Source organism: Zosterops lateralis (assembly GCF_965231275.1).
Source record: "Zosterops lateralis genome assembly, chromosome: 10".
NCBI lineage: Eukaryota > Metazoa > Chordata > Aves > Passeriformes > Zosteropidae > Zosterops > Zosterops lateralis.
In genome coordinates, this window is record NC_139770.1 from 8,137,870 (window position 1) to 8,159,096 (window position 21,227).

At 38.7% G+C, this 21,227-nt stretch overlaps 1 protein-coding gene across 2 annotated transcripts in view; it reads left to right on the forward strand.

The window, feature by feature from the left end:
* ATP11B (ATPase phospholipid transporting 11B (putative)) overlaps window positions 1–21,227 on the forward strand; it is a 61,944-nt gene that overhangs the window by 1,719 nt on the left and 38,998 nt on the right. For both annotated transcript variants that reach the window (XM_083868372.1, XM_083868371.1), the window contains exons 2-4: window positions 13,283–13,399; window positions 14,213–14,302; window positions 17,290–17,370. In XM_083868372.1, the coding sequence (XP_083724498.1) occupies window positions 13,283–13,399; window positions 14,213–14,302; window positions 17,290–17,370 (288 nt within the window). The remainder of the gene's footprint in view (window positions 1–13,282; window positions 13,400–14,212; window positions 14,303–17,289; window positions 17,371–21,227) is intronic.

The following is a 21,227-nucleotide window of genomic DNA, read 5'->3' on the forward strand; positions in this document are numbered from 1 at the left end:
TGCAGTGATACGTGTTTTGTGGGGTTTTTTCCTACAGACGTCACAGATGTTAACGGCTTGGTTGCTTCACAGCTCATAAAGATGAAAAATGGCCTAAGATAGGTATCACACTGCATGTTTCTTCCTCAAGACACTCAGACAACTCATCCCTGTGTGTAATTGCTGGTTCAACGTAGATCCCACCATATGTTTGCTTCTTCCCATGGCTGTGATGTTTGGGTTCTGAAAGAATGTCAGAGGGCTAAAAACACAGGGAAGGGTGCTGACAAAATAACCAGAATGAGTGGGAAGAGTGGGGTGACAGAAATATTTAAATCAAAAGGTGCCACAATCTGTGTCTGAGAGGAGAAGAGAGGAGTGTGTGGGTTTGGATGCCTTTGGAGAGTGCATTTGTACCTGTGCTTTGTGATGTGGCAGCGGGTTTTAAAAAAGGGTCCTCATCCGTACAGGAGGGTTGGAATCAGGCAAATGTGTGGGAGTGATGCAAGTGGGATGCTGTAGTAATACAAAAGAAAAACGTTGGTGTGCAGAAATGCTGGAAAAAGTAGTAAGGGATTGGGGAAAGGGGGAGGGACAGGTACTTTGCTGAAGGTGCTTTTAGGTAGTTATTAAGCACTCTCTGTATGAAACCAATGAATTATTTTGCAACTTCTTGTTTGCTTAAGAGAACAGTGTTTCATATACCGAGTGCTCATGAGTGTATGTGGTTTTCAGAACTTGCATTGTTAAGAAGGGGGGAGAATGAAGCAAGTGAACTTAAAGTAATGAGAGAACCTGATATGGAATTGAGATTATTTTAGCTAAGTTTTGAAAGTGGTGACTTTGCTGTACTTTCTCTGTGAAGATCAGTGCATGCCTGTAGAGCTGCAGAAAGGGATAGAAAGGCATGAACAGTCCTCTGAGGAGACGTGCTGAGAATGTAAGACTTCCTTCATCCTTATTATCATCTTACCAATCTATAACAGTTTTTTAACTGAGGTGGTAGATGTTTTTTAGTGATTTGTTGCATCTAAGAAATCAGTCACAGTAACCTTCAGTGCCTATGTGGCACAAATCATCAGGTTGTTTGGTGTCTCGGCCTTCAGTCTGGTTTTCTTGCTCCTAAACAATTCACACCACCCTGCAGAGACAGTTTATCAGTTTTTTTCCATCTAATGCTGCCTCACGTTAAATAAGCTGCATAGTAAGTCATTAACTTTCTAGTTAATGTGATGTTGTAGTATGTAGTTAATAATTTGGAGCACTTAGGTTTTACTAATGAAAAAATATAGAGCCAAATGGAGTTACAATTCGTGGCTTTGAGTAAATGCCGTGACAAAGACAAGCTTTGGGTGGGAGGGATGTTTGGGTTCCAGCTCTGTTACCTTGAGGTCTCAGAGAGCAGTAAGCATGTGGATTTGGAGGGTTGCATAACGCCACAGGCACAGCCAACTCTGCTTGAAAAAAGCAGCCGGATAAACAACAGTTGATAGGAAGCGTCGTTAATATTCAGGAATAGCAGAGTCTGTTTTATTTGCATTTCCAGAGATGATGGGTTAGACCTCATGGCAAATCTGTGTACCGAGCGCTATTGTGGCTCCCATGGTTGGGTTTGTGCAGGACCAACACAAAACGAGAGTACAGTGACATTTGTAACAACCAGAGGCTTTCTGTTCCACTTCTCCCATGGTGGGTTTATGGCAGTGCTGGGGCTGTGCTGCTCTCTGATGGTGCAGTGCTATTAACAGAACGTACTGACACCTTCACCTGTCTGGCAAAGAGGTCTCTGAAAATTGTGGTAGAATACCCTTGTATGTATGATTTTTAGCTGCATAATTTTAAATTATTAGTCCTGTCAATGGGAGAAGGGTCTCAAGATTTCTCTTCTGTTGCTGTTATGAGGAGTTTGAGCCTTTTGACCTGTTGCCTAACAGCTCAGTGAATTACAAAGGATACTGCATGGAGAAAACCTAAGAGCTGCCTGCCTGGCCCCTCTTTTATAAATGACAATTCAAGACAAGTGTTGTGCTGGATTTGGCAGAGTATCTTTGCAGTTTAAGGATCTGAATGCTGTAGTGCACAACAGCTTTAAGGCTGTGGAGAGCTGGGTATTTGGGCAAATGCAGCTTTCTTATTTGACTGTAAATCAAAGATAAAATCTATAGATTAACTGGAAAACCTAGTTACCAGACTATTTTATTTATTTCATGGTTATAAGAAGGTTCAGACTGGGAGGGATGTCAGGAGTTTTTCCAGTCCAGAAGTTCTCCATAGGCTGCATTGAAGGGTGATCACAGGGAATGTTTTTGACTGTTCTGTGTAGGTAGTGCCTGTCACACCTCACACCCTCCACAGCCAGCACAGTATCTGTAGGAGTGTTCTTCTTCACCTTCTAGATGTGTTCTAATGAAAATTTTCTACTAATAAGGGAATGTCCTCAAATAGATTGGCACTAGAGGGTTGTATGTCTGCGGTGGGTTTTTTGTTTTTTTTTCCTTTCAGATGCTGGTTACTGTTAAGATGTTCTGAGAGGACAGATGGTATTTTGTAATACCTTGCAGTTACTGGCGTTCTGAACAAGGTGGACAGCATTTATCTCATTGTTTGCACTGACAAGTGTGTATTATTTTCATTTAATCATTTTACTGAATGCAGTTACTTCCCTCCCCCCCCCATCTCAAATTCCCTCTATTTTATGAATGCCAAAAGTACTTTAAACTAATCCAGTGACTGAGAATCTGGCTTCTGAAATCACCTTGCTATTCTGGAGTACAATCTCTCCCCTCTTATTTGTCAAGCCTCTTCCCCTTTCTGGCTAAAACTAACTAACTGCTTGTTATTTTATGCTAGAAAAATAAATGCATGCATATTTGCCCAGAAGAGTTCCTGTGGTTCAGACTTTCCTGTTGTTACCTTCTGAATTCTCACTGAGGGATCAACGAGGCACATGTTGGAACAACCCAAAGGTTGCATAGCTTTGTTAGGGTAGTTTGAGAGCTGGAGGTCAAGGACTCCCCTCCTGTAACTTAGCACAGGAGAAAATGTGGCCTTCTTTTTTTGCTAGAGATAGTCTTTGATCTGCTGGACTAGTGCTCCCATGTGTTTGGATCTTTTAACCTTATTTTCTCTTTGTATTCTGTGGCTGCTGGGGGCTGATACATTTGCAGCACAGTGTGTTCCAAAGCGTGCAGAACCTGGCCCTGTCTTCAGCCAGCTGTCTGCTCCAAATGGAGACATCCGTTGTGTCCTGTGTGAGATTCCTAAGCCTTACCTCATGAAAATTAAACTCTAAATCTAAGAATTGTATACCAAAACAATCAAAGCAGTCCTGACACTGATTCTTTCAAGCACTGTTTTAAAAGTGGGAAGATTGGTGTTGTCTGATGTGCTGCCTTGCTGTGAGACTTGGATATTTGACCTGTACCTTGTTCCATCCTCTTCTTTTTTTTCCTATCCATCAGCTTTTTAAGCAGTAAATTTTGTTGTGCCAAATTTCCACTTATCACTCAATAATAGGACTATTTAATTGACTGTAAGATATTCCTGCACTTGCAGGATCCTGCTCCCTTAATAATTTCTGTCTGTTTATGGGTTTTATGTGACTAAGGGAGAAGAGGTAGAAAAATAGATTTTTTTTTTTTTGATGGGGAGCAAAAACTATTTGTGTTCTGGTCAATAGGGAGTATCTGGTGGAATGGATGAAAGCCTCTGTTTGCTGCTAAAAGATTGTTTCTGTACTCTCAGGGAAGGTAAAATTTGTAATCTAAGGCAAGTAAATATGTACTGGATTTAGTAACATTCAACATGTGTTTTGAATATCATTGGTATTTGTTTTTCTAGTTTTAAATGGGTTCATTAAAACTGACATTTGCTTTCCTTTGGGACGGAGAGACAGAAGTTATAAAAGAAAAATATAACAATGTGTTTAAATTTCATTAAAAGCATCATGACTTGTGACTTTCACTGACTATCTGCTCTTGCTTTTTCTTGACTGTATTGTGGAGTGCTCAGTAGTTGTGACTGTTTTTGTAATTATGTCACCAGGAAAAAGTTTACCTCTCAAAAAAATCGTTCAATTTCTAGCACAAAATCTGTTTGTTAAGCAAGCAGATCAGAACTGCAGCAAAACAGATGTGACAAAGTGTCTCTGTAAATGCAAGGTCATATCTTCTAGCAAAACACAGGTGACATTTGCAGCTAGAGGGTTTTTTTTTAATACAAATCTCTTTTCACCTGCTGTTGAGAAAACCACTTAGCATTAGTGCAGACCATGGTAGAAAAGATAGAAAGTAGGACTGAGAACTACACTGTGATTTAAAAAACAAACCCCTGCAATTCTTTGGCCTCCCACATGCAGTGACTTAAGAGGATTTTTTCCCTTGTTTACTTGGAGTAAAAATAAGTCTGGGAAAGGAAAACTTTCCTGTAAATGGGAAGGAGAGATAATGATGTAGACAAAAGGCAAACTGTTTGTTTTTATCCTGAAATGTTTTACTAGAGGAAGAGGTTTTAAATGGTTTATCCCCCAAAATACACATTGTCATCTGTTGTTGCTTTTTGTTACTCCTTTGCACATTTTTGTACTACTTTGTGTGGCTGTGCACATTTTTGTAGATATTTACATTTCTGTTTGAAAAGAGAATCGCAACAAAATGGAAAGGAAGCTGAAGATTTAGCAAGCTTTAAGGATAGACTAGTCTGTACACATGTCTGAAAGCAGGGCATTAAACTGACACTTAAATCATAAATCATGTTTGAAATGGAATTAGAACTAAAAATGGATGCAGTAGACTCAAAACTGTGGTGTTTTACAGGGCAGGCTTTCTCAAAGCATGTTAAAAGGACAAGCTAGACAGTTCCAGCTATGAATTAAATTCTCTTCCTGTAAAATTTGTTGAGCAGCCACTGTCAGCAATTGTCAGTATAATTTTGGCACACCTTTTGAAAAAGCCTTAAGATTTATTATTTAATGGTGATTTTTGGGGGAAGATTCTTTCTGAAAGGGTTTCTTGGTTTTTTTCCATGCTGAAAGAAAATACAGAGTGCAGGAGCTGATTGGCATAAATAACTATTGCCTACTAGAGCAAATCCAAATATTGAAAGCAGGGGTTTTCAATAATGGCTGTATGAGTAGTCCAGAACAGGAGCCCTTCGTACTTCTATGAAATACTTTTATAAATGATTCTTCCAAGCAGAGGGTAAACAGCATTTCATTTTAAGATAATAGCGTATATAGTATGCCAGTACATGAAGGAATGTATGATTGCTCTGTATTTTTCCTGTCATGGACTTGACAAGCGTCATTTTTTTATGGTGAAATTGCTATCTACAAAATTTGTGCTGCTTTCTAGACTTAAGGGAAAGTTTGTAGCTGTCACAGATTTGAATGTTTTATTTAATATTGAAAATCCGCTATAAGCCAACTTAACAAATGCAGGGAATGTATGGAAGGAATGCATATGGGGGTTCTTTTTGTGAGATCCTATGGTCATTCAAGGTATGTGAAGAGTTTATGTGTTAAATGTTTCATTTCTTGCACTAGTTCTGTATTTCTTAGTGTGACCTGTTTAGTAGCTGCTATTTCTCTGACTGATCATTGCAGAATTGTAGAACTTTCCATGTTCAGGGTAGTTTATATGGTTTGAGAAGTCTTCTGAAAACCTGGTTTGTGATTTTTGAGCTCTCAATTCTTACTTTATAAAATGTGGTGCCGTGTAGTTGTCTCCTGATGAGTGTCTGAAGTCACCCTTCAGCTTTAAAAAACTTTGCCTACTCTCCTTTTGTGCATGCCTGACAGGAAGATGATATTGCAGATAAAGAAAACTAATTGCTGGAGCCCACAGAGGAAAACTTTTAGTTCTGAAATTAGAACTGCGTAGTTGGAAGTTCGAAGGCATCTTCATTTCCATGTTAGAGCAATGAGCTGCTTTGGGAGCATGTGGCAAAAGTCCACTCAGTTTGGACTGCAGACGCTGTCAAGCCTCAATGTCTCTTCAACTTCTTGGACTTTACATAAAGCTTTTTTTTTTTTTTTTTTTTTTTTTTTTTTTTTTTTTTTTTTTTCAAAATAAAAAGAATTTGAGTGCACTGACTGGCCTTGAAATATATCTTGAGAGCCACTACCCTGCCTTTGGGATTGAGGCTTGCTTCTTAGACCCTGAATGTTAACTAAGTTCCTTCCTTATTTGGAGCTGAAGACACATTTATGGTAGAGTCTCTTTTCTTCCAAAAAGCATCTGAGCAAAAGTTATTGATGATCTGTGTGTCTGACAGGGAGCATCCTAAAATAAAGCAATGGACAAGGAAGCTATTACAGGCATTTGGTTGGTTAAGCACATTGAGGCAAGAGGAGGAGCCTCATCCAGCCTGGCCTTGAACACTCCCAGCAATGGAGCAGCCACAGCTTCTCTGGGCAGCCTGTGCCAGGGCCTCTGCACCCTCACTGGGAAGAATTTCTGCCTTGTACCTAGTCCAAATCTGCCCTCTCTCAGTTTAAAGCCATTCCCCTTTGTCATATCGCTGCATGAATTTGTAAACAGTCCCTCCTTGGCTTTCTGCTAGGCCCTCTTTGGGTGCTGGAGTAATAATCCTGTAGGGAAAAAGTGAATCTTGGCATTCTATTGAAGACACTCATGAAAGAGCAGCTGTTACAAGGTCTTAGGTTTGTATTATCATATGAAGTCCAAAATGGATTATGCTTTATAAATACTGTGATTTAGATTGTAGGGGAGGATAAGAAAGCCATTTCCTTCACTGATGCAAGTTCGACTATTTTTGAATGAAACAATTTACCTGAATCTCCCTTCAAATCCATTGCTGCTAACAGGAGCTGAACATGCCGTAGCAGCCTTTGAGGGTGCTGTGTTAGAAAGCTTAACTTACCTGTTCAGCTCATTTTTCCTTTCTGATTTTATTGATGTTACAAGACCAGTATGTTTGGTATTGGTGACCTGAGCAGAGAAACTGGTGTGGGGCACTGTGTTGGCAGTGAATGAGGCCAGTTTACCTTGCTTGTTGTGTTTGCAGATAAATAAAGGGAAGATAGGTGATTTTTTTTTAATTTAAAATAGGAATTTTTCCAGGTTATTTTTGGTGGGCATCTTGACAAAACAGTGTGTAAAGAACAGCTTGAACTCTGTGTGAGCAGGACTTTGTGGTGAGCACCAGTAAAACTTTTCTTAATGCAATACTAGGCATATTTTAACTTTGTGAAAGGTTATTGCCTCATGATTTTGCAGGCCTTGTTGCCTAGAGGGTGTGCTTTCATAAAATAATGTAATCTGGTTATAGGTCTTTTAGGGGGTTACAACATGATTTATTATCAGATATTATGAACAGCTGTAGGTACAGTAAGATGGAAGTTGCACGAATAGTGCACGACTTTAAGTAGTTTTATTTCTTTACTGCAGTGATATTTAAAAGGGAAGGTACAAATTGCATGGCACTGTGTACACATCAGGGTGCTTCAGCTGATTCATTATTTTAGTTGTTAGAGCAGTGTTTAAAATTGCTGTGAGAGGCTGTTTCTTCCTTCATGGTAACCTTTGATAAGGCAAATTCAGTTTGACTACTGCCCAGTTACATGACTGAAAGAATTATTGGCTGACTGTATGGGGTACAAATTTACACAGACTTCTGAAAATGGGCACAGAGTGTGAATAGATCATCTTATCTGACAGAGGGAAAAGTATTCTATGTATATTCAGAAGAAAATCCAAAGCAAGAAAATCCATTTCCTCAAAACACCTTTAATCAAAATATATCTTGACAGCAGTGTAATAGCAGACTTTTGGGCTGTCTGCCAGGAAATGTGGTGTTCTGCTTCTGCAGCCACGATCAGTCAAGTCACTTCCCTAGAAGAAAGGGTTTCTGAGATCAAGTTTTCTTCTGTTTATTAGCTTTATTAAGTAGTATGTGATATTCAGATAGGTTTTTTGGGGAACTGCTGCTTTTGTCTGTCACGTTCAGTGTGGGTTTTGAAAAGAGGAAGAGGTTCTGAATGAGGCTTCCTTCTTTCAAACTCCTTTCACTTTCAGTGGTCACATAGCAAAAGTTCTTTAGGCAAATGTCAGTTTGAGTTTTCTTCCCCCTCTGTAAAAGCTGTGACTAATGAATAAGAAACCCGGGAGATGATATTAAAGTATACTAAGCTTATGCAAGTCGTAAGCAAAAACCACCTGCCAGGTGATGTGTGATTATCAATGCACATATTACAAAACTTTATAATGAAATTGATGTGTTGTTTGCAGGTCTCCTGTCAGTAATCCTTGCTGAGAGATCTCTGCTGTCTCACATTGTGGTGCTGTGCAATGTGTGGGGAGGGCGTTGGTGCAACTGCCATACGTTAATAGTGGTATTGAGGTGTTAAAAGTCTTGCAGTACATGTGTATGTTACAGCAACAAGTGGAGTACAAAAGTTTTTTTTTTTTCTTTTCTTCCTTTGCACTTGCAGGTGTTGGGAGGATCTTTTTTCTAGTGCTGATCTGCATTTGCTTCCTGTGTGGTTGACTAGTTTGTTACATGTGTTATTAAGGCTTCCTCAGCAGCAGCATAAAACTCTTCTTTCATGAGGAAGCTTTTTATTATATGACCTGACAACTGGCATGACATATTAAAAAAACTGGAAGAAAACTCCCAAGACAATAGCAAAAAAACACAAGCTAAAGTGGGAAAATGGATGGATGCGTTTTCATTATCTGATGGTCAGTGGGCAGTTCTCCAAGTACAGTGGTTGAGATGCAGACAAAATGTAGGAAAGAGTTTTTTGGGGCTGGCTGTTGAATCCCATGGCTTTCATGAAATAAATTGCATAAAATTGCAGTCAAATATTTCTCCTCAGTTCCCCAGGATATGTTTTCTGTGCTGTTTTAAAGGGGCCTAATTTACTGCACACAGAGTATCTTTGTCTAACTTTTAGAACAGTAATGAAATCACTGCTGAAGAAGTTCAGTACAAATTACTTAGACTTACTTAGAGTCATTCAAATTTATAAGAAATGAAAGCTATGAGTCACTTCTTTCTTTTTCTTGTTTTAAAGATTATTTTCATTTGTGCTTTATAAATCAGCTTGAGTAGAGTATCTGTGTACTGTGTATAAGTGGCATGCTTTTAGGCTGGTTTCAAAACCAAAGTGTTAAGTTCATCTGGCTGCAGAACCTCTGCTGAGGAAGTGTGTATCAAAGATTAAATGAGAGCTGTATTCCAAGGCTAGATAATGCTTGGTTTGTGTTGATAAATCATCTGAAGGACTGAACTGTAGCCAATAAATCTAGATTTAATTTGCAACATGAAGGGAAGAAAATTAGGGCACTTCATCTTATGGTCAAATTTTATTTAAAGGTGATTTGTGTAATATATATGCCTGTAATATACCTGGCCAAGAAGCCTGAAATACCAGGTCTTGGAATATATTCAGCATTATTTGCTATGAAGTCAGTGATCTGTGCACTTGGGTAGAAATCACTTCACTAGATAACTGCAGGAAAACTAACTTTTTTTTTGAAAGGGATTGGTGACAACTTAATCATTTTGCAAGACTCTAATTTAGGGTTTCTCTGCTCATCCTGTTTGGCTGCAGAAATCCTCTGACAAGGGCATGTTACCCTACTTTTGCAGCTGAGTTGGAGAGTGACGTTAGAAAGAGAGAGAACTGTCTATTAAGTGAAATTAGGAAACAGTGTGCTCTCTGCACTGCCTTGCTGCCTGCACAGAGCTACTGTGGAAAATCCCTTGCTGGGCAGAAATTTGGACTACGAATCAGTTTAGTGTCAGGAGCAGTGTCTGTGACCAGCCCCATAATTAGAGAAGAGTTAAAGACATTTCAGCTCCTGAACAATGAAGTTCAATGCCTGTGCACAATTTTCCTTGGAGAGATGTGTAATTAAAATTTCGCTGGATGATCTGCTTAGTTGTGGTCTCATCAGTTAATTATGAGACAGCAGAGTTGTTGGCTAATTTCAAGTGATTTTAGTAGTTAAAATCGTCAAACTTAGGAAATCTGGGTTTTGTTCCCAGCTCTGACACTCACTTCCTGCTGTGACTAGAGTCAAGTCACTGAGGTTGTCAGGGATGTGTCCTTTTCCAACCACAGCTCTGACAACTGAGGGTTTTTGTCCCCAGCCTGCCCTGTGTGTGCATTGTGATCTGCTGACTGCACAGCTTCTGTGCCTTCTCTGTGCCAAATGTCAACAGAACAGAGTTAAATCTCTATAGACTGCAAGTTTAAGCTGTTTTAGCTCCACAATTGCACCTGTAAACTTGTATGGCCTGAGATTCTGATTTATTTGGAAAATAAGTTCTTGCTTTTAATCATCTGAGCCTGCTTCAGCAGAGGTATTCATTTTGAAAGAACTTCTTGTGCAGTGAGACTGGAGTTGTAGAGAGGTCTTTACTCTTCATCATAAATGTCATCAAACTCATCAGCCTTCAGGTGCTCAGATAGTGGCCTAAAAAGGGCATATAAAAAATTCAGTGATATCCTAGTCACTCAGTAATCTTTGATTTATCTTTTAATAGCATTCAGCAAGTGGCATGCAGGTTAGCATTTATCACTGTCAGAAAGAAGACTGCAACTTGTTTTCTTTGCTCTTTGTGCTTTTTTCCTTGCTTTACATCTGTTTGATTTAGAGTGGAATTTTTTCAGGGCTGTAGAGTTTGACTTTCCAAAGTGAGGATGTCTGGCTGGCATTTTGTGAGTGCCAGACGTTTTCTGAGATGTAGAAGGGAGCTGTGTACGAAGTCTCACTAATTAGGTGCCTTTTTTCTTGCTTGCAAAACACTTTCATTTGTGGCATCTTCTGGATTGATTTAGAAACACTGTGTCACTAATGTCAGATATCCAAAATGCTTCTGCTGCAAATACTCTTCTCTTTAAATTTTGTGTCAGCAGTTAACAGGTACATTTTTTTTCATCTTCATTTCATGCTTGTATTTCTTTTCTTAAAGCTGTGAACAGTTCCTTGCATTTTGCTTTTGGTATCCTGTGTATTTTTTTCCATCCTTTCCCCTATCTACTTTTTGTCTCCCTGCTCCACTCTTATCTTTAAACAAGTTTTCACCCTGGAGCATGTGACTAGACCAGCCTTCCACTGCTTGTCATCTAAAGTTTATTCTCTTACAAATCTCTTTTGAAAAATCCCCCTTCCTTTCTTTAGACTCCCTTCATTATTCTGGACCTTTTTCTTTCTAAAGGAGAATGTTTCTGTAGTAATGATGCCAAAATGCAAACATTTGTATGTTTGAGAGGATTTTTTAATTATTCCTTTACTTTAAAATGACGCCATCCTGAATGTGTCATGGTTAATGACCTGCATTAGAGATATTAATGGATTAAAAAAATTAATGTTTGATTATAGCAACCATTTTTTATGTCAGTCATGGTGCTCACTGTTCATCTCCTGTAGTTAACTGGTACAGAGATACCTTCTGGAGTTCTGTGAAATGTCATTTTTTATTTGATGTGGATAAAGCTCTGAGCCTCATTCAAGTGGAGCAACACAACTGCAAATGCAGTTTCCTCACCTGCAGTAGTGGAATTGATAACACCCTTTCTAGCAAAGGACACCACCAGTTGTCCTTGCACTTGGCATCGGAGAACAAGGGGATTGTGTAAACTCTGCAAGTTGGTTCTAAGATTAGGAATGTGTGTGATGCTGATTCTGAAATTCACCACTTTGCAGGCAGCCACTGATTCCCAATCAAACAACAGTTCCACATTTAATTTCACTAGTTTATTTCACATCTAAAAGCTTTTTGCCTTTTTCTTTAGTAGTTTTCTTGGCCTATTATCTGAATTATTACTGTTTTGTTGTCTTCTGCCATCACCTGCTTCTCCGGGTCAGAATATTATTGCTAGGAAGGGTTCTGGTGAGTCATGTAGCCCCAGGAAAGGCTCAATTAAACATAGACTTGAATGACCCAGATATAAGCCCTTGTGTTATAGACATTACAACCTTTCCTCATGACTTATTTTGGTGTTTAATTATTCCTTTCCACAACAAAGGAATCTGTTTGCTTTCCAATACCCAGACATAAACTTTCTTACCTCTAACTTAAGCCTGCTTACTGCTGTTCTTTGTCCTTCAAAGCACTCATTTTCTCAATGGAACAGTCTTCTGTGTATCAGGAGATTTACTAGGATATCCCAAGTTTCCTCTCCTCCAGGCTAAATGACTCTAATTTGTTTGCTCTTTGCTTTTTAGATTGTTCAGCCTTGCGTTATATGTCATGTTTTCAGGATCTCTTGGGGCTCATGTTGCACTCCTCTGGGTGCTGTCCAGTTGGTTCACAGTGCTTCAGCTGTGGCTCCCACTCCTCCCCCAGCCTCCTCTGCACTGAAGGCCTTTTTCTCAGTGGGATGACGTGGATGACTCATGTCTAGCCTGTGATCTGTCACAGCCTTTGACATTTTTCTTCAAAATTCCTTTATAGGCTTTTATTCTCTTTTTCTAGATGCAGTTTCTTTGTGCTGGATCTTTGTGTTCTGTGCATCTGGTTGGTCAAGAATTTTCCCTTACTTGGTGTTCTTTCAGTCCCAGGGTGGTGTCATCTGCAGGTTTAACACTTGTGTTCCACTTCTTCTTGAAGAAGCAGATGATGAAAACACTGACCATTAGACCTGAAACAGGGCTTTGATTCCCAGGGACCTCAATGAGATCATCTCTTTTGGCAGGAAATTATTGATAAGTATTTCTTAGTATGCTTTTTTTTTTTCCCATGAGTTTGCTTTCACTGTTGCATCATTCATATGTGAATTGGTGGTAATGGCAGGAAATCAGATTTGAAATGAGACAAAATGTTAGTTCTTGGAGCTAGAACTTGTTTGGACAAATACTACTATCTGGTCAGACGCACATGCTTTTGGCTTTTCTCTGGTGGGAATCTTTTCAAAATCCAGTTACCACAGCATGCTAGTATAGCGAGGTGTTGATATTTTATTTTTCTCTATAATCTGTTTTATTAGGGTTATCGCAAGCTGTGAGGTTTTACAAATTATTTATGCTTTCGTCTCCATTTCTGTTTCTTCCTTTTTAAGTTTTGCAGGGCTTCAAGTTTGCATGGTAGCAATTATTCTCTATCCTTGAGACAGGTTTTTTTTCTTTAATTTTTTCAGAGTTTGGGGTTTTTTTCTCACACTTTTTGAAAATTTTCTGGACACAGCAGACTTCAGTTTTATATAGTAATTTTCTTTACTCTTTGAAAGCTGCTGCTTGATATCTGAATGTCCCTTTGCACAGAATTTTACAAACCAGCATTTAATAAAATGGACTTTCTTGATTACCTGGTTTTTTCCTTTCTGTTCTAGGGTTTTGACCCACCGCATCAAAGCGACACAAGAACTATTTATATAGCAAATCGTTTTCCCCAGCATGGCCATTATGTTCCTCAGAAGTTTGCGGACAACAGAATCATATCATCCAAGGTAAGGAATCAATCTGTCATGGCAAAACCACTTGGTGTGTTCCTTAAGAAGTTGTGTGGCACATCTGCACATGTGTATTGTGTCTGGTGGTGCATATACAATATTCAAAATGAAACAAATTGTGAACTGTTTTGAGGGAAAAGCTGGGTTGCTTCATATGTAGTTTGTCTCATTCTCTCACCCTTCTTTCCTCAAAACTCAAGTACTGAGCAATTAAGCAAGTTGGTCAGGCTTTCTGAAGGAAAGTAGTTTTTCAACCAGTGTTGCCCAAACTACTGAAAAGGCAGGATGAAGCTGTTTATGAGGATTTTTAAAATAGCCAAATTGAAAGGCAGTACTCTGCATAAAATAAATCAGCAGTGGACTGCAGTTGCAGATTCCCTCCCGGTGGGTCCTTGGATTGAAATCAATAGAGCTGATGGTGGGGATGTGCCTCATTGCTGTAGTGTTGGAGGGAATGTTACAGCTGCAGGAATTAATTTCTTTCCTCCTACCCAGGACACAAGCAGCCAAATGACTCCAGCTGCCCCTGTCCCAGTTGGAGGAAAACATTTTAAACTTGGCCTGTAGAGGAAATGCAGTTGCTACCCCTGCTTCCCTGCTAGCTGTACTTAAAACAGAAGGAATAAAAAAATGGACAGAAAATGGATACAGCAGTTCTGTGTGGGAGAAGAGCAAGGTCTGGGGGAGGGGGCCTGGGGAATGAGAAGATTTAGGTTACCAAAGTTCAATGGGAGCCAAACTGAATTTCACTGAAAAATAGTGCATTGAGTTGTAATTATTCGTCTCTCTCTTCTTTTTTTTCCCCTTCAGTATACAGTGTGGAATTTTGTTCCAAAAAACTTATTTGAGCAGTTCAGAAGAGTAGCCAACTTTTATTTTCTCATTATATTTTTGGTTCAGGTAAGTTGAATAACACTCAGGAAATTGCAATTTTTGTTGTAAATTCTGCCACTGATTTTTGTTCTGTGAATTTATTAGCTTCTGTACTTATATATTCTGTCTATAAAAAGAGCACATTTCCAGTTTCTCTTGGAAAAGAACATAACTTTAAAAATAAGTATGTCCAAACTTAATATTACCCTTAAGTTTTACCCGTACCCTTCATGAGTGCCAATGAATTTAAGTGTATGGCTTCAAAGTCCATTGCACAGTCAGCACAGGGATTCAATTGTCTGCCTCAAATACAACTTCAAATTTCTTAAGAGAGTAATGAAATTCCAGACATGTTTCTTGTTTTCGTGGGTGTTGGTGGTGTTTGAATATGTGTATATTTTCACTGTAGATGGTTGTAAATCAACAGACTGTTGTGATGTAATTCTAAGATCCTCAAATTCAATTTATTCAGATAAAATGAACACACAGATGTTACAGTTAAAATCAATAGTTTGCCAGTTTTGAAGACCTCATTTAGTGCTGTTATTGTTACAGCTTATGTCAGAAATATTGCTGTCGCTTTTGTAGCAGACAGTATTTCTTTTAATTAAGAACATCCACAAGTAGATTAGGACAGTCTGTACATTTTCTATGATCTTTGTCTCTCAGCTCTGTAATGTACCTGAATTCTGTGGAGCTACTGCAGGCTTAATAGGTGAAGGATAAGTGGAAGAAGGGTTCAGAGGAGAGAGAATAACTTTGGAAAGACTAATATCTGAGACAGAGACAAGATTGTGGGGTACACAAACTTTTCTTTCATTATAAAATAGAATTATTAGAACATGTACAGCCCTCCACAGTGATTAACCAACACTTAGAGTGTGCATCTGAAAAAGATGGCACCTCATTTCACAAAGAACAGGAATAATGGAGAGTTCATAAAACTTGTCTGTGGTTGTGTAAGGTGTCAGTATCAGGGCCAGGTCTGCAGCTTTTAATCCATTGCCTCCTGTGTCCCTTGATCTTGTTCTTCCACATTTAGAAAGAAGGACAGTTCCAGGCCAAAAATTCCTGTGCTGGACTAAAGTCATACAGTTCTAACTTAGGCTAACAAAATGTGTTGTCCATCACATCTTCCTAGTTAAGAATATTGACTGTGCTATTCCTGTTGTAATGTTTCATGCTGTTTAACATATTGTAGCATGAGGAAGATGGGAACATGCTGAAGGTGGAGCATAAATTTTATTAAAGTAATCACAGACAGCTGTGGCTTTTATTTCTTTGTAATGCAGATTTCTCTCTTCAGTTCAATGTTGTGTCTCAGTTCTTTCAAACTCTTGGTTTTCAGTAGTATCTAAATGTGTTTTCAGTAGTATCTACAACAAATAAGAATCTAAGGGCAGAAATTCTGTTCTGAGTGTAATCCTTTTCTCTCAGTTTGTGTCAAGTGGATGCCCTCATGTGTATGGGAAATGTCTTCTTGTCTGTGTGTCTGGGTTCTTGGAAACAGAACAGCAGAAAAGTTGAAGTAATTTTTGTTCATTTGTTAGAATGGAATTATGGTTTTATTCAAATCCCTTTTGGAAGTTCAGTGATATCTATTATTTTTTCTTCTTATGAGGCAAAGCTGCCTTTTAAATCTGACCGCCATGGTACCTTCCCTGTCCTATGAATCTCGTGTGGCCAAGATGCAGAGTCTGTCATTTCCACCTTTTCCACTGGGGATGGCAGAGCTGGGGCAGGGTCTCATTGTGTGATTTCAACTTGCAGCACAGTCCAGTCCACGTTGTTCACCACACATGTGCATGCCCAAAACAAAACAAAGTGACAGACTGCATTTTGGTGACACGAAGTGTGCCATGGGTGTGTGTCCAGCTGTGTGGCAGGGAAAGGACCATGGTGTCCTGGTGAAACATGACAGTTCCACCAGCACAAAACCTGCTTCATTTTCATACATGAGCCTCTCTTGGGAAGGAATGAGAGAGTATAGATGGCAGAAATGCCATGATTAACCCTATCCAGCCGAAAATCAGATGCTTTTGGTAGGGTTTTTCTTGGTCAGAATTCTGCCAAGCTGAAATTGTAGTGCTATAGTTAAAGAACAGCAATAGGCAGGCTAGGTCTCATTTTTGTTGTGTTCTATAAATTGTCTGTTTCAGTGAAAAAAAAACAAAACTTCATGTGTGCATTGTAAAGTGGCATGATCTGTTTTCTCTGTGAGGTTCTTCCCCCATAATAGAGTAAACTTCATGTATGACTTTTTTTTTTCCTTCTCTAATGATTCCCAAAGCAATGCCATAAGTCTCAGGTAAAGTGGATCGAATCAGTGTCTGTGGTTTTGAGTAGTTCTTGTGTATATTTCCTTTACAGCACTTGACCATGTTGGTTTTTTCCTGCAGCAGAGGAGAACCACTAACATCCCCCCACATACAGAACCTTAGTGTGTACACTGCACTTTTGGCATGCCAGCAGTAATAACACAAATTGTAAAAACTGCATGTTAACTTGGGGCAACCACAATGATGCAGTCTAAAAAAAATGTTCTCTAATATCTAAGCCATTGGGAATGACTGTTCTTAACTTTATTTTCACTTCTGAAGTTTATGATGTTGTACTCTACATTACTGGTAAGCAGCAGATCATATAGAGTGTTGAAACAGCTTAATGAAATGTAGATTTCCTTCCTTTGTAATATGCTTTTGAATTCATTTTTGTAGGATGAAGTTATACCTTCCTTTTAGTAAGGAATTTAAAATTGTCACATGTTTTACAAATGTTACTAAGCCTTTACTATGCCCTGAAAAATTTCTTTGCATCATTATTGACATATTATTTAGTTGTCAGAAACTGAGTTTTGCTTGAGAAATTTTACAGGAAATGCAGTAAAAATAGTCACAGGTTATAATAAAGAGTTTGGAAAATAGTTGTCATTTTGCTTCATTTGTTGGATTTTTTTGAAAGTACAATTGTAAAAATAAAATTTGGACTGATTTTCATATTTTCTTTTCTTTTAGCTCATGATAGATACCCCTACCAGTCCTATTACCAGTGGATTGCCATTATTCTTTGTCATAACTGTGACAGCCATAAAACAGGTAAAGGGGAAAAATCATGCAGAATGAAGTCTTGTTGAAGGAAAGTTACTTAACAGAGTCTGACTAGGCTAGTGCTTAGATACTAAAAATACATAAAATGGTATAATTTTTAGAAACTATTTTGGATTTAATGTTTCTAGTTAGATGCTTGAGCTTCAGCATTTGGTTGGTTGTCAAGCACTCAGTGACTCACTGCAGTTCCCTAAAATGGACAGTGGATGACTGTCAGGCAGCATTTTTGTCTAAACATTACATGTCACTTGTTATCAGACCTTTTTCTGAAAGCTCCTCACTTATTCCTTTGGCACACCTCATTGCCTGTTAGAACCAGTCCTCCCACATCACACCCTGGGAAAGGAGCTTGAGCAGATGAAGCAGTGGTGCAGGATGTGTTTGTCAGTAGTTAAAAGGCAAATTTTGCCCCAAGGGGTGTGTTTTATGTTGTAAAATGTATATTAACTGTGATCCCGTACCAGGTAAAAGCTCTGGTTTAGAAAGCTCCTGGTCTTCTTTGGCTGCATAAAACTTTTTGGAGTGTTTCATAGTGCTTGATATAAGAAAAATAATCTGAATTTAATATAAATCTTCTTCAAGCACCATATTACATCCTACTGAGACCTAGAGCCTCTGGAATCAGAATGTAAAAAGAAAAGAAAAAGGAAGGGAAAAAAGTCTTCTGTTTTCTTTATGTCCTTAAAGGAAGAGGAGAAAGAAGCAAGCTCATAAATAAAGAAGTGATGTGGATAAAAATTATAATCTCTTCTGCAGGGAGGTAATTTTCAGGAACTATCCTCTTCAAGGAGTTTGACAGTGCTGTTGGGAATAGATGCAGCCTCGCAACTGAAAAATAAGCAGGAGACTGTTTCAGAGCTGTAACTGGAATTTCAATTTGCCTTCTGTGCCAGAAAGACCCAAAGCCACCCAGAAATAGGGCAAAAGTAAAAATAGTTCTAGCTTTCAAACAGATAGAAAGGTGTTTGGGACAGATATTTGGACTAATATTTCATCTTTTTGCTGTGCAATTTGTGTATTTAGAATGCCCTAATCCTATTCAATTGCAGTTATTACCATCACCCCCCCAAAAACTCACATGTTCAAAAGCTATAATCATAAGTAGGCAATGGATAAGAAAACTGTGTGAATTTAACGAGGTTATGAAACAGAGTTATAAATATTAGATCACTTTTTCCAGAAAGTTGGACTTGTGTAAGCCCAAAATAGTCCAAAATAATCTTAACACCACCTTGCTTCCAGATGTCCAATCTTATATTGGGAAATTTAACTCTCTTATCATCAATTTCAAAGAACTGAGATTTTGTCATTCCTTCTGGAAGCTTCGAATTGTTCATGACTTGCCAGGCATCAAGAGATTTTCTGGCTGTCTCAATATCTCTGCAAGGACTACTGGAACCACCTAAACCAATCTAATGAGCTCTCGTGTTTCTCCTACCTGCTGCAGAGGAGGCAAGCAATATTCACAGGCTGTTAGCTTGAAGGGACAATGCATAGTGCTATTTTCAACAGACTGCCCTCAGGGGAGAAGGATAAATCTGTGGGAGTACAGAGGGAAAAAGTATTGCCTCAAAATCAGTTGCCATTTTCTCTAAACCAGAAGTGTAATAGGAAGCTGATTTTAAGGAAAGAACCCCCTTTTGAAAGCTGTAGGCCACTGGTTCTATACAAAGTTACTTCTGGATAAATGTTAAGCTGTAATTTGGTATGCTCTCAAAAGATGAAGGGGAAAAATAGAAGCATTAATCATATGAAGGTTTGAGAAGCTTAGCAGTGGATGGAAAAAGTCCCCTGCCTTCCAGAAGACCAGTGAATGTAGTACCTCGTGCAAACCTCAGAACTCAGCCTTGTTTTAATCTCAGCCAAGGAGACAGAACTTTTTTTACTTGGAAGTGTAATTTGCACCTAGGTCAGAAGAAGGACATACAAGACTGCAAAGTGATGCAGCTCATGCTGTGTCATTTTGTCCGTCTTGTTAGCCAGAGCACTTTCCTCCTTTTGCCTCTGAAGTTCTGGATGCTGTCCTCCAAGGAGTTCAAAATTAGCAGATAAATAAAAACAAAACAAAAAGTTTTAAAATCCAAACCAAAATACAACAAAATAAAGGTATTTCCCAAGGAACTTTAGGGAACAGTGCATTTTAATAAGTTCATAGGTATTTAGCTGATGGAACAGAGATGTTTACTCAACTGCCAGGTAAATTATAAACAACTACTTTCCAGGTTTTGGTTAACTCTAGACCTAAAATGAGAAAGAAAAACCTGCTAGTGTGAAATGCAAATCTTTTCTCGGTTACATTGATGCAGTTATTTAAGCAAGACTTAAGAATATAATTTAATTGAGAGATTTTAATCTTTAGTTTCTTTTCTTGCAAGTAGGCAACATTCCCTGTATTCCTATTGCATCTTTGTTTTTCACTGTACTTTTCCAATGTTTTCAAGTGAGGATAAGGACCTTTCAGAAATGCCGCAGTAGGTAAATTCGGGGGGAATTTGAACTGACCACATTAAGTTGGCTCGTAAGAATTCCCTGGTGTGAGGTGTCACCCTTGTGTTGGAGGTGTCAGATGGAGAAAGCGCTGCAATCTGTACTTTCCAAAGAAGGTAAATTTCAGTTCTTTGCCAAATGCCCACATTGCTCAGCTGTTCAGGTTTGTGAGACAAATGCCCCAAGGTTACTGGATGTTAGTTAAATCCTTGTTTTCTTCTGTCAGTCACCTTTAACAAGGAGCTGTAGGTACTGACTCTTGCTTTTTCATACTGCTTTGGAAGGATTCTTAAAAGAGTCGTACTTAGGGACTTTAGGATTCTGATGTTCCAGTATCTTTCTGTATGGCTGCTATTGCTGCACATTTCTCACTTATTGATTTTGAAGCATTTGGCATATAAAGCTCTTTTCCCCATTCCCCTTCTCTTTCATCTTTCTTTTCAAACACAGGTAGTGCAGTTGTGCTGTCCTTCTTCTTTTGTGCTGGTAACAGTGGAGATTTGTAAAGGTAGAACTACAAAACTACTTTTAACATGCAAAATCCATCAAATAACTTTTCCTACAAATTCCTGGCGACCACAGAACTCTCTAAACTGCATCTGCATTAGTACTTCCTGTAGTATGACGTTCATATAATATTTGTAGGATGAGTTGGTGTGTATGCCTGCTGTTTCACATGGCTACCTTCTTTTGTCTGCAGACTTCCAAGAAAACATTTTTAACTCTTTCACAGTTCTTATACCTACAGAAAAGCATTTCAGGAAGTCTCTGTTGTTGCAGATTAGTTGTAGGAGTCTTGACAGGTTGTAAGAGACAGTTGAACTTCCTGCATGATTGATCCATTTCCTGTCCTTGCTAGTGGGGCTTTCCAAACAGTACCTAGACTTGGGGATCAGAGATTATTATTATGCTATTATTATCATTCTTAGGCTCTTAAGATCTAATGCTATTAGATTAAACAAGCAGTGGAGTCATACTTTAGGAAAATAGGAGGGTAATAGTATACTTGGATTCACAATCTTGGGTGTTTGCACTTGTGTGTGCATGGAATGGATAAAGAGTGCCTAAACGAGTGTAAAGTATTAGGTAAAGGAAGGCTGCTTAGTTTATCAATTAAAAGCTCAGTTGCTGCAGACTGTTCCATTAGGGCTCAAAAAACTCGAAAATCTTCTCAGTCATCTTCTGTTGGTGGACAGAGCTGATGTGTCAACAGCATGTCACACAGAATTAAATCTTGAGATTTTGTGCATGGGCTGTGGCAGTAACTATAAGAAATGCTATATGGTATTACTTGAGAAAGTAATTTCAATCTGTTACTTCATCTAAAAAAAAAAAAGGAACCCACAAAGGAGCCTGAG